We start from the raw sequence: 17,945 nt of genomic DNA on the forward strand, positions 1-17,945 counted from the left end.
CACTGTATAATGAAATGTCCTGTATTTGCAGCTCCCACACTTAACTCTAAAGGCTAGTACTATTTATTGCTCAGAACCGATTTTTTTGTTTTGCTGTTCACATAATTTTTTTATGTTTTACTGATCATGCTCCTGAACCCGTATGCATGTGCAAATGATAACGAAGATGGACGTAAACATGCCCTATTAGTAGGGTCATATGTGGCACTTCCGTGACCGTGGAGAGCGAAGGTCCGTTTCTCAATGGATTTGTCATCTAGGAGGGTTAATAAACAAATTTAGCCGGGTGTATTTTTTTTAAAGGCGGGGAAAATTCGTGAGAGACCAAAATCCAAAATGGCTGCCGTGGAAATTAACTTTTTAATGGTTTGACCTACAATGATGCACAATACATGGTTTCAGAGCTTATTTTGATCAAGGAATACATATTTGGTGTTTATATAATGATTTGACCTATTGTTGACCTTCAAATGCAAGATGGCTGCCAATTTTTAGCTCCAAAATGATTTTTTTTTCAATACGTCACAGAGCCTTCATATTAGGCTCTAATGAAAGCTCTGCTCATGATGAGTTGAATAATATACAGTATTAAGTACACAGAAGTCATCTCTGAGGTCAATAAAGTCAATGTTTGTGTGTAAACAACAGTTACTGATTTGCGGTTTTCCATTAAATAGGGTAGGCTACTGAGAATATGGTGTCCAGTTCATACCATCACATTTTCATAATGAACCAACAATTATTTTGCACTATAGACTAACATAAAATAGTATTCTGTATGCAAAGCTAGCAAGGTTAGTTGCTTGAGCCGAATTTAACCCTTGTGCGCTACTTATTTATTTATCTTACTTTGGTGTTAACAAAAACTCTGGGTCCGAATGTACCACCTCACTGGACAGCGCACTACCACTGCTATCAACCTGGGCGTAAATGTCCTGTCATCCACCACCCAACAAGAGCTAGCCTTACTACCACACAACATACAATGAACCTCCAAGCAAGTCAGTGGTGAATGACATCATGGTGAAACATGTGGAGGCCATGCGGCTGAAGAATATTCCATTCTCCTTTCTTGTTGGTGACCTGCCCACCTACAAGACGATCACTCAGCTCAAGCCGGAGAATCCAGACATGTTCAAGGACATCATCCCAATCCTCTGAGCTTTCCACCAGCTGATGTCCTACATCTATGCCATCTACAAGAGATTCAAGGGCTCTGGAATGCACTACGAGGAAAGCATCCTGCTCTTGAGAGAGGTTCTTATCCAAAATCAACTGTCAAAGATTCTTGAGCACAAAGAACTATCGGAAGACATCAAGGAGAACCTCAACATTCTGCGGAATGCACTGACTGAAACTCAAGAGGCTCTACAGACAGCTTACTGTGATCTTGAGAATGATGGCGACATGAAGGAGCTGATCAACAGAGTTTATAAGAAGCCTGGCACAGACATGGGGGACTTTTGGGTCTCGTTCTTGGAGATGTCTGACCCACTTGTACAATGTCTTGATGCATGTCATGCAAGAAATGGCTCTGAGTACCTATCGTCAACCTACAACATGCTGCCAGGACTGATGGCATACGACAACCATGACTATGGGAGGTGGTTGCCAGACTACTGGGCAATGCTCTCTTCACTGTCAGATGAACAAATGGAGTTCTTCAACGATCACTTTACCCAGTCGATGACAGGGCTACCCTACTCCTGCCAGCCCCTCAATCTTTGGATAGAAACAACTATGAATCTGAACTCAAAGCTAAAGCAAGGATGGACTCAGCTTTAAAAAAAAAAATGAGAAACAACTGTTCTCAACAACAAAGAATGCAAACAATGTTCCAAGGGTGAAGTGTGAAGCGGGGCCTCCAGTGCCAGCGTCGTCACAGGAAGGATGTCAAATGCCAGCCAGCGAGGATGAAGAAGGATGAGCAAGCAGTTCAGGACCTGCAGGCATGCATGAGGGATTTTGAAGCTGATCCATTTGACATCTCCTCACCTACACTGAGGTCACTACAGTCTGGCCTCGTCGCCTCATCAGAGTTACTGTATGATCTTAAGACTGCAATTCCAGATTCCAGGTTGAGACTTTTCTGCAAGAGCGGGTGTTCACCAAGATCAAGCCTCTTACTGCAACCATCCACAGGAATAAGAGACGGAATTTCGCAAGTAAAAAGAGCTGCGCACCTTCTGGTGCTCATATGCTGGTGGCCCATATGGAGAGATCAGGACTAGTGGCCCTGGTGGACCTAACAGAGGGATCTGGTATGATACAACTTTAATCATCCCTTGAGAGAAGAGTGACAGAGGAGTGCCTTTCACTCTTCAATGTGGATGGGTCAATGTGCAAGACTGTGAAGAGCAAGTTGTTAGAGCGTTTCACCCTAGAACCAGTTCCTGAGGAACCGCAGAACGACGTGAGCCTTGTAGACATGGGTCTGGTATGGCGGGTTGCCACCCCCACACCTGAGGACCGAGAGGCTAGGAAGCGGGATGGTTCAGAGTACCGCTTGAATGACTACCTGCATAAAATCTGCGCAATCATCTTCTCACGCCATGCCAATGCTTACCTCATCATTCTCATCAACGACAAGTATGACCTTCCCTTCAGCATCAAGGATGATGAGCATGATGATGAGCAAAACATCCACACGTCCCAAATGTTTTCCTGAAACCCGAAGACAGGTTCCCAGGTGAACTCATGGTCAACTCAGGAAACAAGGTCAGATTGCAAAAACTTGTGAAAGAACAGCTGAAAACACAAGTTGGTCAAGTGCAGGGTGATATCAAATACTGTGAGGGAGAAGTGTCAACCAACCTCAGCACTGGCATCAATAATGGAGAGTATGTCTTCAAACATCCAGAGGCAGATACAATGCTGCTCTCCGCCTATGTGTAGCAGGGTGGATTATCCCTGCTTTATGGGAGTGGTTGTACACAGCCACCTGGTAGCGGGATGCAGTAGAGTTTAATCTAGCTGAACCCCCGTCTTTGGGCCCGGAACGTCGAACTGGAGGTCGGGCAGCAGGAGCGGATGGGGCCCAGGATTTACTAACCTGGGGGGTGGTACTCTGGTCCTCCTCGCCCTCCAGGGCGGTCAGCAGTAGCTCCCCACACACTCTCACTTCCCCCAGTACCTCCGTTAGCCCTCCCACACCTGGTGACTGTTAGTTGACTAATGATTTTGCGCTCCCCAAAGCAGTACCCTTCCTTAACGACCTGCAGAGACCTTTAACCATGGAATACGAATATGGTGGAGAAGGGTTAAATAGTAATGATAATAGTAATATTATTACCCGGGCAACAAAGGGTAAAACAAGGGCTCAGTAACAGACACACACACCGTGCTCCCATCTACGTCTCCTTTATATAAGGCCTGGTCAAGTATCAAATACAGGGTTATATCCTAATGTGGTTAATATGCAATAGATTCACATTAGGCACCGGGTGCTCTCACTCACAATACAGGGGAACGTTATTCCCAAAATAGGCACCTTGTGCTCATTACATTAATTCTACTGCCCCGCTTTGCGGTGGGGAAGACCCAGGTACATATTAAGGAGTTCAATGGGAAATTCAATAACGTCACTCAATTATTACACTCAAAAAGAAATTACATGTGGGCCCACGTTACCAAATAAAAGATCCTAGCTAAAGCCAGCTTAAAATGGTTGGGGTACCCCTAGACGCTGCTGCTAGCGTTCGTTTCGAATAGATATTGTTTTGGCACACGGAGTACCACTGTACTTAGCAGAGATGGCGGGTCCACTCTCACCACCACTCGTCGGGTGACAAGATGGTCGTCGGGCGATCCCGCGATAACAGCCAGCGGGCTGGGGTAGACAGCAGGGGCAGTGGCAGAGCTGGAGGAGCGTGCTGTGTTTTGGCGACCTCTGCTGGAAGAAGAGGTGTCCTCGACTGCGTCGACGAGACGTCCACTGCGGGGCTGCTGGCTGAGCTGGCGCGCGCTAATCTGTGGGCTACCTTAAACACAGCTAAACTGTGGGTCTTGGTGGACCCTCCTGCTGTCGCCTATACAGCTAACGCAACGTGGCTATGTGCACCACCTGTCTTCAGCGAGGCTCGCCTAGTGGTACACTCAGAGTCACTATAGCCGTTAGCAGCAAGCTAATATACCGCTTCAACTTCTAGGATAACCTGTGTTATCTACTGAGTTACTCGTTCTCTCCCGTTGCTCTTCAACGGGGCTCTTCGAGAGCACACGTCCGTTCACGTTCGAGTTCACTGTCGAAGAGGACTTCCTCCTGTTCCGCCCTCCAGGTAACCAGCTTCTCACTCGCTCGCTCCTTCCTCCTCCGCTCCTCCTGCCACTACCGCCCCCTGCTGGCGACCGCAAACTGGTCCCACAATGGGACACTCAAGGCAGGAAGAAAGATGATTTAATGTCACGTTAATGATCCATATCGAAGCCAGAGGGAAGAAGAGAACCTCGCATTATTAGTCCGTGCGAGATATCAAAGAGAAACACTGGTTATCTTGTCTTTGTGCACACAGGGGAAGTAACATGTTAAGTCAGCACTTCTGAATAATAGAAGAATATTCAGGATGCTACATTTGCAAAGGTGAGGACCACCAACTACACTGGACCTGTTGTTCTAGACTGCGGAGACACAGACGTGTTTGTCCAAGCAGCTTATGTCTCGCAACAAATCAGAGGTGATCTGCTGATCAAGCGCAAGAATGCATTTATCAACTGCCGTGCAATGCTCTCTGAAGAGGTTGCAGACATCATCATACCTTTCCATGGCAGTGACCACACCTCAGGCTTCTATGGGCATGGAAATAAAAAGGTGTTGGAGAAGGTGATGGTTGTTCCTGAGGCAAGAGAGCTCCTGGGACGAGTGGGTGATGAAGTCTGGAGTTGAAAGATGAAGTGAGAGCAGATATGAAAGCATTTGTCCTCTCAATTGTTTACACTGAGAGTGCAGATGTTATGTGTGGCCAGGCCAGAGCTTCCAAGAGACTGGAGTGGGACACCGCCTTCGCTCTCTACTACTCCACGGGAGGATTCCAGTGTTCCCACTCCAGACGTCAAGCCGGCTACTTCCCAACTCCCTCTTCGTGGTCCTGGTTCCTGGGGTGAGGCTCGCCATCGCTCCCTATTACGCTCCCTATGTTCTCATCCCGTTCCCCTCGGACCCCCTGTGTGCTGCGTTGCCCGTGGGCAGCGTCTGGTCGGGAGGAGGAGGATTCCTTGGCAGAGCTGAGCCGCAGAGCCCTACTCGGTTGTAGGGACGAAGAAGATCCCTGTTACGATTTCCCAGCCTGTTGGCCCGTTAAAGGCACAGTGCCGCCTTTCTGTTGTTCATGGACGTTTGATGTTTTTACCCCCTTAAAGGCTGAGTGCCGCTTTTTTGTATTAAATAAATAATGCCCTGTTTTTGGCTAACTCTCATACCTGTCTTGTGTTGTGCTATTGGGGTCGGTTTCAAACCATAACACAGCCTATGTACAAAAGAAATAAACAGTTAATCTCTAGTCTTTACAGTTTTCTTCGATTGCATAAACACTCAAATCAAAAGTATTACACAATTATCACTCAAGGAGCAAAACATAGGCCCAGATTTGCACCCCTATAAGCACAAAGTCAGCCTCACTTTTTGCAAAACAATACACACAGTGATTTGCAAAACACTAAACATACTTGCATTACATTACACATAGAATGTCAAATTACCACACATATGAGCCAATTGGTTAAACACAGCCATCAGATGCACAAACACACCATTGCTTAATTGTAGATACACCAATCAGGTTTAAGCACTATAAAAATGCAGCAGGTGAGTTCACCTGTCTTCAACCAAAATGGAAGGAGAGTGAAGTACTGTACACAGAGAACGTGAAAATATACAATACATTCACCAAACACTACACAAGACAACCAAATTATGCAGACTGATGAAAATATACATTGTCTCTCCATATACCCAAATCAGTCAACATGTCAACATGGAGAATCACAACAAAAAAATATCTTGCCAGATCCAGCTATAGGCAAAGAGATAATGTCTAGTATTTTCTGTACTCTATTTAATTTTTTTCTATTTTTGTTTTTGTTTTACTGTAATTTTAACCTGTACTGGATTCAGTATTTTATGTTTGTCTGATATTTGCTGAGCTTACAGTGTTATGCACACTGTAGTAGCATGAAAACTGGGACATGTTTTGTTGTGATTCTCCATGTTGAAATGTTGACTGATTTGGTTATATGGGGAGAACATTTATATTTGCATCAGTCTGCATCATTGATTTGGGTATATGGAGAGAAAATGTTTTTTTTTCATCAGTCTGCATCATTGATTTGGGTATATGGAGATAAATAAATAATATTTTCATCAGTCTACAGCAGGGGTCAGCAACCTTTTTGACATGGAGTGCCTGTTTGAAATATAGTTGTAACTAGTGTGCCTCAACAATATTCCATGCATCGTAAAAAAAGATTCTCATAATCAGGTATTTTTTATGATAATTTTTACATTATTACATCATTATTGTTATTGTTATTATTAACAATATTATTATGATGGTTGTATCAACCCTAAATCTGAGTTGGGGGGGAGAATGCAATGCAGACAAACAGCTGCATACAGTCGTGCGACCATTTCACTCACATTTGCCCATTCATTTTTGGACACATCACACACCATCGGTGTGTGTACTGTACGTGTGCTGTCATAGCTCCACCTACAGGCCTAATGGAGAACACCAGGAGAACACCAGGATGTGAATGGAGGGTGAATGTGAGGTATATCGTGTAAATAAGTTTTGATTGATCGCAAGACTACACTGTAAAAAAATAAATAATAATAAGTTACCAGAACTTTTAAATATTGAGTTCAGTTACTGTGCATTAAGGTTTTCAGTTTTCAATCCATAATAAGTTAACAGAAAAATAAGTACACAACCCCATTATTTCAACCTAATAAAACTATGTTTATTGTCATTGTTTTAAGAACACAAGTTGACTTGGTAATACTCACATTTTGAGTAAAAAAAAATTGCTTTTAACATGTGCAATGTTCAATGAAATAGAAAAATAAATAATAAAATGTGTTGATTAATCCCACTGGTCACAATGGTGACCGTAATAATGTTTTTGTTATAAGGCTCTGCAAATGTTACTGAATGATGTAGCAATGTATTTCCAGCTAAATTGAAATAATAAACAAAATAAACGGTCTCAATTAAATATGTGGTAGTAAAAAGAACCTGTGGGAGGATTTCAACAAGATAAATGCGACAACAGTGCAAAATATTTCACTATAATATTTCAAAAAAATATATATATATACATTTTTATTTATTTATTTTTTAATGCTGCCCCCTGTGCCTATGAAAATGCCCCCGCATGCCTATGCAGGCACGCGTGCCTAGGGTTGCCTATCCCTGGTCTACAGCATTGGTCTTGTGTAGTGTTTGGTGAATTTATTGTATATATTTGCACATTATCTGTGTACTTCACTTACAGTACTCTAATCACTGAGTAGTAGAATTGCTAAATGTGTTTAGGTTAAGCACAGCAGTGTGTAACTGGTTCAAACAGAATTAAGTCATATGAAACGTGTGTTTCATATGGTAACAAAATGTAGTTTTTATAAATTTGTGTATAGTTTGTGTTTAATTTAGCAAAGGATCTGAGGTGTTCTGATAATTGTGTGTGTGGTTGTGCTAATTGTGTGTAGTGTTTTGAAACACCGGGCCCTGTTTTCAAAATCGTAAATCGTTAGGCAATCGGAAAAAAAAACTGTATTGTGTGTTTCATTATATACATAATTTATGTTTCAGTCTTCTCATAAAAAAAGATTCGATTTTTGGGTCTTTTCCTGCCTTTGGTCCGCTTTGCATTCACATCTCAAATGAACCGCAGCAGGGTTCACTTGCAAGAGTGAATGAGCTTTCACACCACCCCAAACCAACCGGACTATCCGAGGAAATGAACCAGGGTTCGATTAAAGCTTATTATAGTTTATCACAGTAGCATAAACATGTCTTTGTCAGTGGACACTGGACATTAGGGGTGGGAATCGCCAGAGACCTCACGATACGATACTATCGCGATACTTGCGTCACGATACGATAGTATCGCGATACTAAATATATCTGAGTATTGCGATTATTTTTTTTTGGATCAAATTTAATTTATTACCTTTTTTCAACGGCAAAGTAAAACTTTGTCAACGTGTTTTATCTAATAAAATAAAGTTCAGTCTGTTCATCTCACTTTAATAATTTTTTTTGCAGAACATGGTATTTTCTCAAGCACAGATGTAAACACTGTAATCTGTGTTGCATGTACCTGACAAACTGAACTGTTTGTATTACAGTCATATTCCAACTTAACTGAATGCACATGTGTGTGTGTGTGTGGACTACTGTACTATTACAGGTATTGAAATGAACAATGCAACTTCCTTATACAATAATTTTTTATGAATAATTAAATATCGATACTTGGCGTCCCTGTATCGATACAGTATCGCCACGCAAAGTATCGCGATACTACTACGTATCGATTCCCCCCCCCCCCCCCCCCCCCCCCTACTGGACATGGGTATGGATGGCTCCAGGTGCTGCTGCGTTAAAGTGCACATCTTCAATACCTATCAGTACTATTTAAAAGCACAGTGCAGGACACACTCAAAGGTTATCGCACCTCAGAGATGGCAGTGGACATGTATGACAGGACAAAAGCCATATGTAATGGCCTTGGGATTGAGGAACATACTACCAGCCAAAGGAGGAAGCAGAAAAAGATGGACGAGTATGTAGTTGAGTCATCTTGTGGCACAAGCTCAGACCTCAGCTCAGGAGATCAGCTGAGACAGAGACTGTTCTATCCAGTCCTCGGCAGAATGCCGCAAGAGCTTGAGAGCAGGTTCTCATGAGTTGGAGAACAACTTATGAGAGGCATACAGGCATGTTATCCAGCCTCAGACCAGTTTCTCTCAGTGGAATTGCTGCAACCCCTCGCCACACATAATACAATAACCAACTAGAGGAGATCACAGTTGCAAAGTGTTTCCTGGTCAGGACAGGCAGAGATGCAGTCCCTACTATCCAAAGTCTTTTCCCTCCTGGATGATAATAATAATAATAATGCATTTTATTTATAATGCGCCTTTCAGGACACAAAAAAAAAGTCCACAAATCGGTGAATGAAAAAATTATATAGGATCAAATGAAAACTACTACTTGCTAAAAATCGACGTTTAAAAGTACTAAAAACCAAAGAAAAATACCAAACACTAACAAACATCCAGCACAGACAATGGGGATGCTGCCATCTGAGAGACATTTCTTCTTTCAGTGTGGTTTCAAACACAGACCAGTTATGATACGTCCCCTCAAGTTTTGCTTATCATCCCAAATACTTATAAGCCAAGGTAAACTCGTCACGGCCCTCCACTGACCCCCTCCATCACAGCTGTCTTCCATGTTTTTATTCAGAGTAACTCCCGCCAGCGCAGAATTGTGATGAATGTCAATCTAGAGTGACGTAAAAGTTGCAAAAACATGTATCTGATTTAGTACCACATATGAAAGTGACCCAAATCAGAATTGAAAAGATGAGATTCCATGTGATTTGTGCTGTTCACACAGATTTTTTTGATTTTTTTTTTTAAATCTGAGTCACATGAGCAAAATAAAATCAGTCGGGGCACTTTCACCTGCAGTGTGAACGTAGCCTAAGTGAAATAGCCTGTATAGGATAATCCTACCATTTTGTGCTGCTCACCAGTGTCAGGAGAAGAAGGCATCAAATTAGTATTCACGAGTTTCAACAAAAGAACCGTTGAGAAAACAGTACTCTATACTACAGATTGAAGAAAAGAACATAGATACTACAAAGTGACCATTGACCATATTCACACGGTGGCCATTGTGCTCGTATATATGTCATACTCAGGTTGGGTTCCTTCCCAAACGGTAAATTCATGAAGTTGGCAACAAACACAGTACACTACCCATTAGGAAGAGCGAAACCATTTATTTTTTTATTGGGGGAATGTTCAACCTGTTACTGAATAAAAACAACACTTTATTTCATGAACTCTGTACAGATTAAATAAGGCACAACCCCCCGGAGAGGCATTTATTACACAACAAATAGGTTCTGTTTCACGTCTTTATGTTACCAACACAGCACCCCATTATTACAGTTGGCAAAGGCTATACAGAAGGTTCACCGACAGCTGAAGATCGAATTCAACGTATTCATTCATGAACGTCAGTTCACTGGGAAATTACTAACGAGTAAATTTTTTTTAAATCAACCACAGGATCACAAAGATCCTCCTGAAATCATGCATCCTGTACCAGAGTAAATGGTACTTGGACAGCTTGATGTTTGGATTTGAAAATAAAAAAATAAAAACAGTAGCTAGCTGCATTGTTTCAGTAGACACATATATAACCCTCAGCATAGTTCTAGTACAAAACTACAATGATCTCGTTCTTCTTGGTGAAGTTACAAGGCTGTTTTATAGCTAAGTACCAAAGTGACTATTGTAGTAACCTACTAGCTCTCCATTATTTATCGCATGCATGATCTCATGCTGTAGGCTCAGGCAGAAAAGGCACTATAGTACTGGATTCTCATTAAAAGGACAACACTAGTGTGTGTGTTTTGTGGGACCTATGTCATTCTTGCTCATGCCATGATTTCTTCTTCTTTCTTCTTCTTCTTCTTCTTCTTCTTCTTCTTCTTCTTCTTCTTCTTCTTCTTCTTCTTCTTCTTCTTCTTCTTCTTCTTCTTCTTCTTCTTCTTCTTCTTCTTCTTCTTCTTCTTCTTCTTATACAGTAATAGTAGTACCAGTAGTAGTAATTATTATTTTAACATTTTCGTTTGAGTTATTCTACAAACGCATCTGAAAATGTCGATACATTTGACAACCTACACACAACAGAAATATAAACATACTAACCTACAGTGTGATGTTTTGTGAAAGGTTGCTGCTTTATGCTTTAATAAAGCTTGAGACAGAGCATTCTCTTCATCCTTGTTGGATGCTATATTAAGGCACGATAGGGCAACTTTTCAGAATCATTTTTATCAAATGTTATTTTCAGGTTTCTTTCAGGTCTTAACCTCTTAACCGGCACCCAGAAAAGCCTGTTGAGCCCTAGCCATATTTTCAGAAAATTCACCTAAAAGTACATACCCAAGTAAATGGAAGATTGCTCCACTTCTACAAGGTCCATTTGCATGTTGTTTGTATCTAGGGACATCTATGGACCTCATGGAATGTATTCCCAGTGTCAGAAATATTGTGTCTGTTACTATGCTTGAGTAGATTGTAATGAACCAAAGGAGAATATAAACTATTATAAAAAGAAAAATATTTGACGGTGAATAACACCATGCTAACATTGACCAGAAGTGAAAAATTGCCACTGAGATGATTCAGCACCTTCTTGAGATCAAGTGTACTAAATATCTAAGCAAATGAATGGGTTTTGTAGATACAGTACTGAACTTTGCCATCTGGACAATTTGAAATATGAATATAGAATATAGCATATCAGGCCTAAAAATGACCGTATAGTGGCCAAGTCATACATCTATGGATCTGGCCGTATCGCCTCTTTCCAATGGCAGAGTTAAATCTGGATTTAGTACCACCAGGCACCCGTTACAGGGCAGCAAAGACTGTGACTGAAATCTACTGTAAGTACAGTTACTTTTGTATAATGTCCATAGCTCTGCCATTTTTCACCAGATTGCGACACGTTTTTTTTCTAGGCATTCACAGAAAGGTAAATAAACAATATACGTTGTATTTTATGGCAAAAAGACCTGTGAAATATAAACACGGAAATCACGACGTGAAAAACTACGTGAAAAATTGTTGGACTTCCGTTGTCGGCGGCTGGTGTGAGCTGGGTAGTGTAGTTTTATGAAATTCTGACGTCCATCAAAAGCCCTGGGTCTCCTCTTTCTTAGGACTATAACAATTTCATGAGTGCTTCTTCTTCTTCTTGCGTCTAAATCGTCCGTTTTCCGGTGCAATGCAAGAGATTTCTATAAGCTCATATTTCGCTAATAACACTTAAAATCATTGCTAAACAAACGTAGTGCTGTTTTGATAGGGTTAGGGTCTTTACTCTTGGCTACAATTTAAAAAGAAAGGCAACATTACGGACTGTATTGATCTATTTAGGACTAAATTAAATAAATCTCGTACCGGTACCAGGCTGATTGGGCTTAAGAGGTTATGGTAATACTTCTCTGAAATATCAACTCAAGTATGACATTAGGTCGACCAAAACAAATTAAGAAAATAACCCCACTGGTATTGTCCTTTAATAACTTTTATAACTCAAAAACGATGCTGAATACAGGTAATTTAAGCAGCCTTTGCGTAACATGTCTTTACTTAAACCTACACCATAATGTAGCAAAACAAACACCAAGCTATTATGAGAGAATTCAACTCTCTCAAGTAGTAACTTTTGGCTGTTTCTTCCTTGCAACAACCTCAAGATGGCGCTATTACCCTCCATTGTCTGTCTTACTTCCTTTCCCCAGGTTTGCAGATCAAAAGAAGAGTCAGATTTGTACTGATCTATGACCCAGGTCTCATCTCTGTTTCCTGTTTAGCCAGCGATGAAAAGCTCAGGGGCACGCAGCGATAACAATCTCTCTTTATTTCTGTTGAAATCAAACCACTGAAGGACGTTCCTCTGTCCTCCCTCATAACTTTAAGAAGAATACCAATACATTTAAGAATTCAGAGCAGCTCCAAGTAGCTTCAAGTCGTAAAAATCTCCAGTTTCTGACTTTGGGAGATAGTTGTTCACGTCCATACAGTACATGTTCACCGAACTGTCTTCAATTATAGGAATGACATTATATGAATTCTTAAATAGAGCGGGATTCCTCTGTAAGCTGACCCCTCGCCCCAATCGCCCTCAGTCTTACAGCTAAGAGAGTAGGAGGCCTTCCGCTCCATAATTCCCAGCTGGGTCAGCTTTCACAGAAAGCACTGATGGTGAAATCCCACTCACTGCTGTCAGGTGAGTCACGTGTCTGTACGTCTTTGCTACGACACCAGCTTCTACAAGGCCAAATAGAAACCTAGAATTATAGTATTCTTCCAGGGGGGGTCTTCGTCAGGACTCCATAGTGGGGAAAACACTTCCAGTAGTGAGTTGTGGTGCCATTCCACAATTCAGTCTGTAGAAGTCTCCAGAATGCCATTTCCAGAAGGATTCCCTCTTCCCCTGTGGGGAATCTCTTCTGAGTCCCAGCACTGAGGGCTGCCAGGTGTCTGGGGCTCCCAAGTTTATGATCCTGTGATCTCTCCGTCCCACTTCCTGTTCCTCACATAGAAATGGGGGATTGTGGGAATTGTAGGCCAGGGTAGAGCCAGGGTGGAGCCAGTGTGTCTTACGTGGTCCGATCCATTCCATTCTGTGTGTGTGTGTGTGTGTGTTTGGACACACACACCTGACGGAGTCCGATCACAGCTTGATGTCCTGCGATTCCGACATTTTGGCGAGTGTCTTTTTGACACGAAGCGCAGTGAGCCGGGAGGCGGGGTTATGGGCCCAACATTCTGTCATTAGCTTTCCCATCTGTCTCAGACACTGGAGAGAAATGGAGAAAGACAGGTGTTAGACAGTGTTGTAGGTCTTAAGACTGGTCTTAGTCAGACTGGACATTCAACCAACACTCATCATCCCTGTCCTAATCTAGTATACCATCAATCTAACAATTCTTCTAACATACATTTTTGTGCACTACTCTATTCTGTTTTTTTGGACCATGGTCATTTGTCTCAACGACCTTTCATTGTGATCTTCACTCCATTTTGAATAGGACAAGACTTGGATGTTAGATATGTATTTGTGTGTATGTGTGTGTGTGTGTGTGTGTGTGTGTGTGTGTGTGTGTGTGTGTGTGTGTGTGTGTGTGTGTGTGTGTGTGTGTGTGTGTGTGTGTGTGTGTGTGTGTGTGTGTGTGTGTGTGTGTGTGTGTGTGTGAGAGAGAGAGAGAGAGAGAGAGAGAGAGAGAGAGAGAGAGAGAGAGAGAGAGAGAGAGAGAGAGAGAGAGAGAGAGAGAGAGAGAGAGAGAGAGAGAGAGAGAGAGAGAGAGAGATTGTAGATTGTGTACATTTGTGTACATTTGTGTGTACATAATGTTTCCATGTGCTTTACCTCATCACTGGTCCACCTGTTAGGGAAGGATGGCCGTAGTCTCTTGATGCAGACCACCTCTCTCATGTCCTCATAGGAGGGGTCTGTGGGCACTAGGTCATGGTAGGGCAACTGGTACTCTTCTACGATGCCTGCGATGCAGCATAATAACACCTCTGTTACTTACTGGTACTTAAATGTACCCTGCCATACTGTAGGTCCACAAGGCAATAGGATATACGATCATGTATCGTTTGTTATCATTGTAATATCATACACATCATGTAATAATATCATGTACATTTGATTTTATTCGTTATCACGGCCAAACTGTTAACCTCCTGGAGGCAAGACTAAATACATACTGTTTACCTCCTGGAGGCAAGACTAAATACATACTGTTTACCTCCTGGAGGAAAGACTAAATACTTACTGTTTACCTCCTGGAGGAAAGACTAAATACTTACTGTTTACCTCCTGGAGGAAAGACTAAATACTTACTGTTTACCTCCTGGAGGCAAGACTAAATACATACTGTTTACCTCCTGGAGGCAAGACTAAATACACATACTGTTTACCTCCTGGAGGCAAGACTAAATACTTACTGTTTACCTCCTGGAGGCAAGACCAAATACATACTGTTTACCTCCTGGAGGCAAGACTAAATACTTACTGTTTACCTTCTGGAGGCAAGACTAAATACATACTGTTTACCTCCTGGAGGCAAGACTAAATACATACTGTTAACCTCCTGGAGGCAAGACTAAATACATACTGTTTACCTCCTGGAGGCAAGACTAAATACATACTGTTTACCTCCTGGAGGCAAGACTAAATACATACTGTTTACCTTCTGGAGGCAAGACTAAATACTTACTGTTAACCTCCTGGAGGCAAGACTAAATGCTTACTGTTAACCTCCTGGAGGCAAGACTAAATACTTACTGTTTACCTCCTGGAGGCAAGACTAAATACATACTGTTTACCTCCTGGAGGCAATACTAAATACATACTGTTTACCTCCCGGAGGCAAGACTAAATACATACTGTTTACCTCCCGGAGGCAAGACTAAATACTTACTGTTTACCTTCTGGAGGCAAGACTAAATACTTACTGTTAACCTCCTGGAGGCAAGACTAAATACATACTGTTTACCTCCTGGAGGCAAGACTAAATACTTACTGTTTACCTTCTGGAGGCAAGACTAAATACATACTGTTTACCTCCTGGAGGCAATACTAAATACTTACTGTTAACCTCCTGGAGGCAAGACTAAATACTTACTGTTAACCTCCTGGAGGCAAGACTAAATACTTACTGTTAACCTCCTGGAGGCAAGACTAAATACTTACTGTTAACCTCCTGGAGGCAAGACTAAATACTTACTGTTAACCTCCTGGAGGCAAGACTAAATACATACTGTTTACCTCCTGGAGGCAAGACTAAATACATACTGTTTACCTCCTGGAGGCAAGACTAAATACATACTGTTTACCTCCTGGAGGCAAGACTAAATACATACTGTTTACCTCCTGGAGGCAAGACTAAATACATACTGTTTACCTCCTGGAGGCAAGACTAAATACATACTGTTAACCTCCTGGAGGCAAGACTAAATACATACTGTTTACCTCCTGGAGGCAAGACTAAATACATACTGTTTACCTCCTGGAGGCAAGACTAAATACTTACTGTTTACCTCCTGGAGGCAAGACTAAATACTTACTGTTTACCTTCTGGAGGCAAGACTAAATACTTACTGTTTACCTCCTGGAGGCAAGACTAAATACATACTGTTTACCTTCTGGAGGCAAGACTAAATACTTACTGTTTACCTCCTGGAGGCAAGACTAAATACTTACTGTTTACCTCCTGGAGGCAAGACTAAATACATACTGTTTACCTCCTGGAGGCAAGACTAAATACATACTGTTTACCTCCTGGAGGCAATACTAAATACATACTGTTTACCTTCTGGAGGCAAGACTAAATACATACTGTTTACCTCCTGGAGGCAATACTAAATACTTACTGTTTACCTTCTGGAGGCAATACTAAATACTTACTGTTAACCTCCTGGAGGCAAGACTAAATACTTACTGTTTACCTCCTGGAGGCAAGACTAAATACTTACTGTTAACCTCCTGGAGGCAATACTAAATACTTACTGTTAACCTCCTGGAGGCAAGACTAAATACATACTGTTTACCTCCTGGAGGCAAGACCTAATACACCCATCCATCTATCCATACATCCATCATTCAATTTGTTCATCATCCATCCATTCCTTTACCTCCAGAGACACAGCGCCGTGCTATCTCCCAGAGGATGAGTCCAAAGCTGTACATGTCGGCCATGATGTAGGACTGGAAGTGTCCTCTGTTCAGAGTCTCATCCAGCACCTCAGGGGGCATGTAGCGCTTAGTGCCCACCCTGGTGTTGGGGGGGATGTCCACCTCGTTGGTGTCACTGCAGAGGGGGAGAGAAACGTTAGTGCTAACACAGTTATGAGGATTAAATACCTAGGAATTAATCAGGAACACCGTGTTAACAAGCTGTTAATGAACCATCAATTACTCAAGCCTTAGGCCCTGTTTAGACGGAAACGCTAGCAGGTGAATCCGCAAAAATATTTTTTCGGATGTGCCTTTCGTTTATACGGAAACAGCGTTTTTACGGGGTGAAACCGTAAAAAAGTGAGACCACCTTCCAGGGTGGAATTCCTAGAAACGATAAACCTTCGCGCTCTCATCTAAACTGTCAAACCGCATAAAACAATGACGAAAGGGTTGTCAAGGCTCTCGTCGCGCGTACTGCTCACATCACAGGCATGCGCCAGTAGCCTAGAAGCGTAAACAAAGCATGTCTGATTCTATCCATGGCGATCACCTGAAGGCTACATTGGCAGTACTTTTAAATACACAAGAATCTGTCCAGCGGCTATCACAACTATTAGTGACTGGACCCACTGTCTGTGAGTGACTCTGCTTTGGTCCAATCACATTCCCCCACCCACAGTCTGTGAATCAGAGGCAGAGTAGGGCGGGTCTTCACAGCACGTCATGTGACATATGCGCCAATCGTGTGACAGCGGGGCTCCGTCGTCTCGAGTCGTTACAGCCTCGTATGCACGCAGAATTCCATCCCAAAACGCTAGTCTAAACGCAAAATTAAAAGTGAGACCGCAAGACGACTTTTGCGGTTTCTGTTCAGACTCTCTCCGTCTAAACGTAGCCTTAGACTGCATGTCTCAGTACAGGGAGATCTTTCCCGTATGACTTCTATTTGGCTTCCCGTTGACACATTCAGTAAAGAGCTATTCATTTGACTCTCAAGACCCTGTGTTCCGGCCTACCTCTGATTCTAAAAGTTAACCATTTGTTAATATAATATGTGGTCCTACACTTTGTATAGTACTGTAGTTCCTCATTAGTTCCTAGTTACTTACGGCATTATTTGTGCATGCAAGTGTTGCAACCACCAAAACAGAATTTAGACATGCTATGCCCATGAATCGATCTTGGAAAGTTTGGTCAAAATTAGCGATGTCCGATATTATCGGCCTACCAATATTATCTGCCGATATTGGCATTAAAATGTAATATCGGAAATTATCTGTATCGATTTTCAGAAGAAATTCTTTATTATAATTTTTTTTTTTACATTTATTTAACCTTTATTTACCCAGACAAGCAAGTAAGAACAAATTCTTATTTTATTTATTGTCAAAAGTATGCATAATGTTGTGTTAATTCCACGACAAGAGATATGTAATTTTAATTACC

At 42.0% G+C, this 17,945-nt stretch overlaps 1 protein-coding gene across 3 annotated transcripts in view; it reads right to left on the minus strand.

Moving 5' to 3' along the window:
* Nucleotides 1–10,950: 10,950 nt before the first annotated feature.
* Nucleotides 10,951–17,945, minus strand: part of LOC311235866 (bone morphogenetic protein receptor type-1B-like) — a 261,140-nt gene continuing 254,145 nt past the window's right edge. For 2 of the 3 annotated variants that reach the window (XM_084323378.1, XM_084323377.1), the window contains 3 exons: nucleotides 16,454–16,629; nucleotides 14,181–14,311; nucleotides 10,951–13,610 (listed from right to left, as the gene is read on the minus strand). In XM_084323378.1, coding sequence (XP_084179504.1) covers nucleotides 13,485–13,610; nucleotides 14,181–14,311; nucleotides 16,454–16,629 — 433 coding nt within the window. In that variant the 3' untranslated portion in view covers nucleotides 10,951–13,484. The remainder of the gene's footprint in view (nucleotides 13,611–14,180; nucleotides 14,312–16,453; nucleotides 16,630–17,945) is intronic. The other variant, XR_014620173.1, reaches the window with a different exon arrangement.

This window comes from Notolepis coatsorum (assembly GCF_963971535.1).
Source record: "Notolepis coatsorum genome assembly, chromosome: 1".
In the NCBI taxonomy this organism is placed as follows: Eukaryota; Metazoa; Chordata; class Actinopteri; order Aulopiformes; family Paralepididae; genus Notolepis; species Notolepis coatsorum.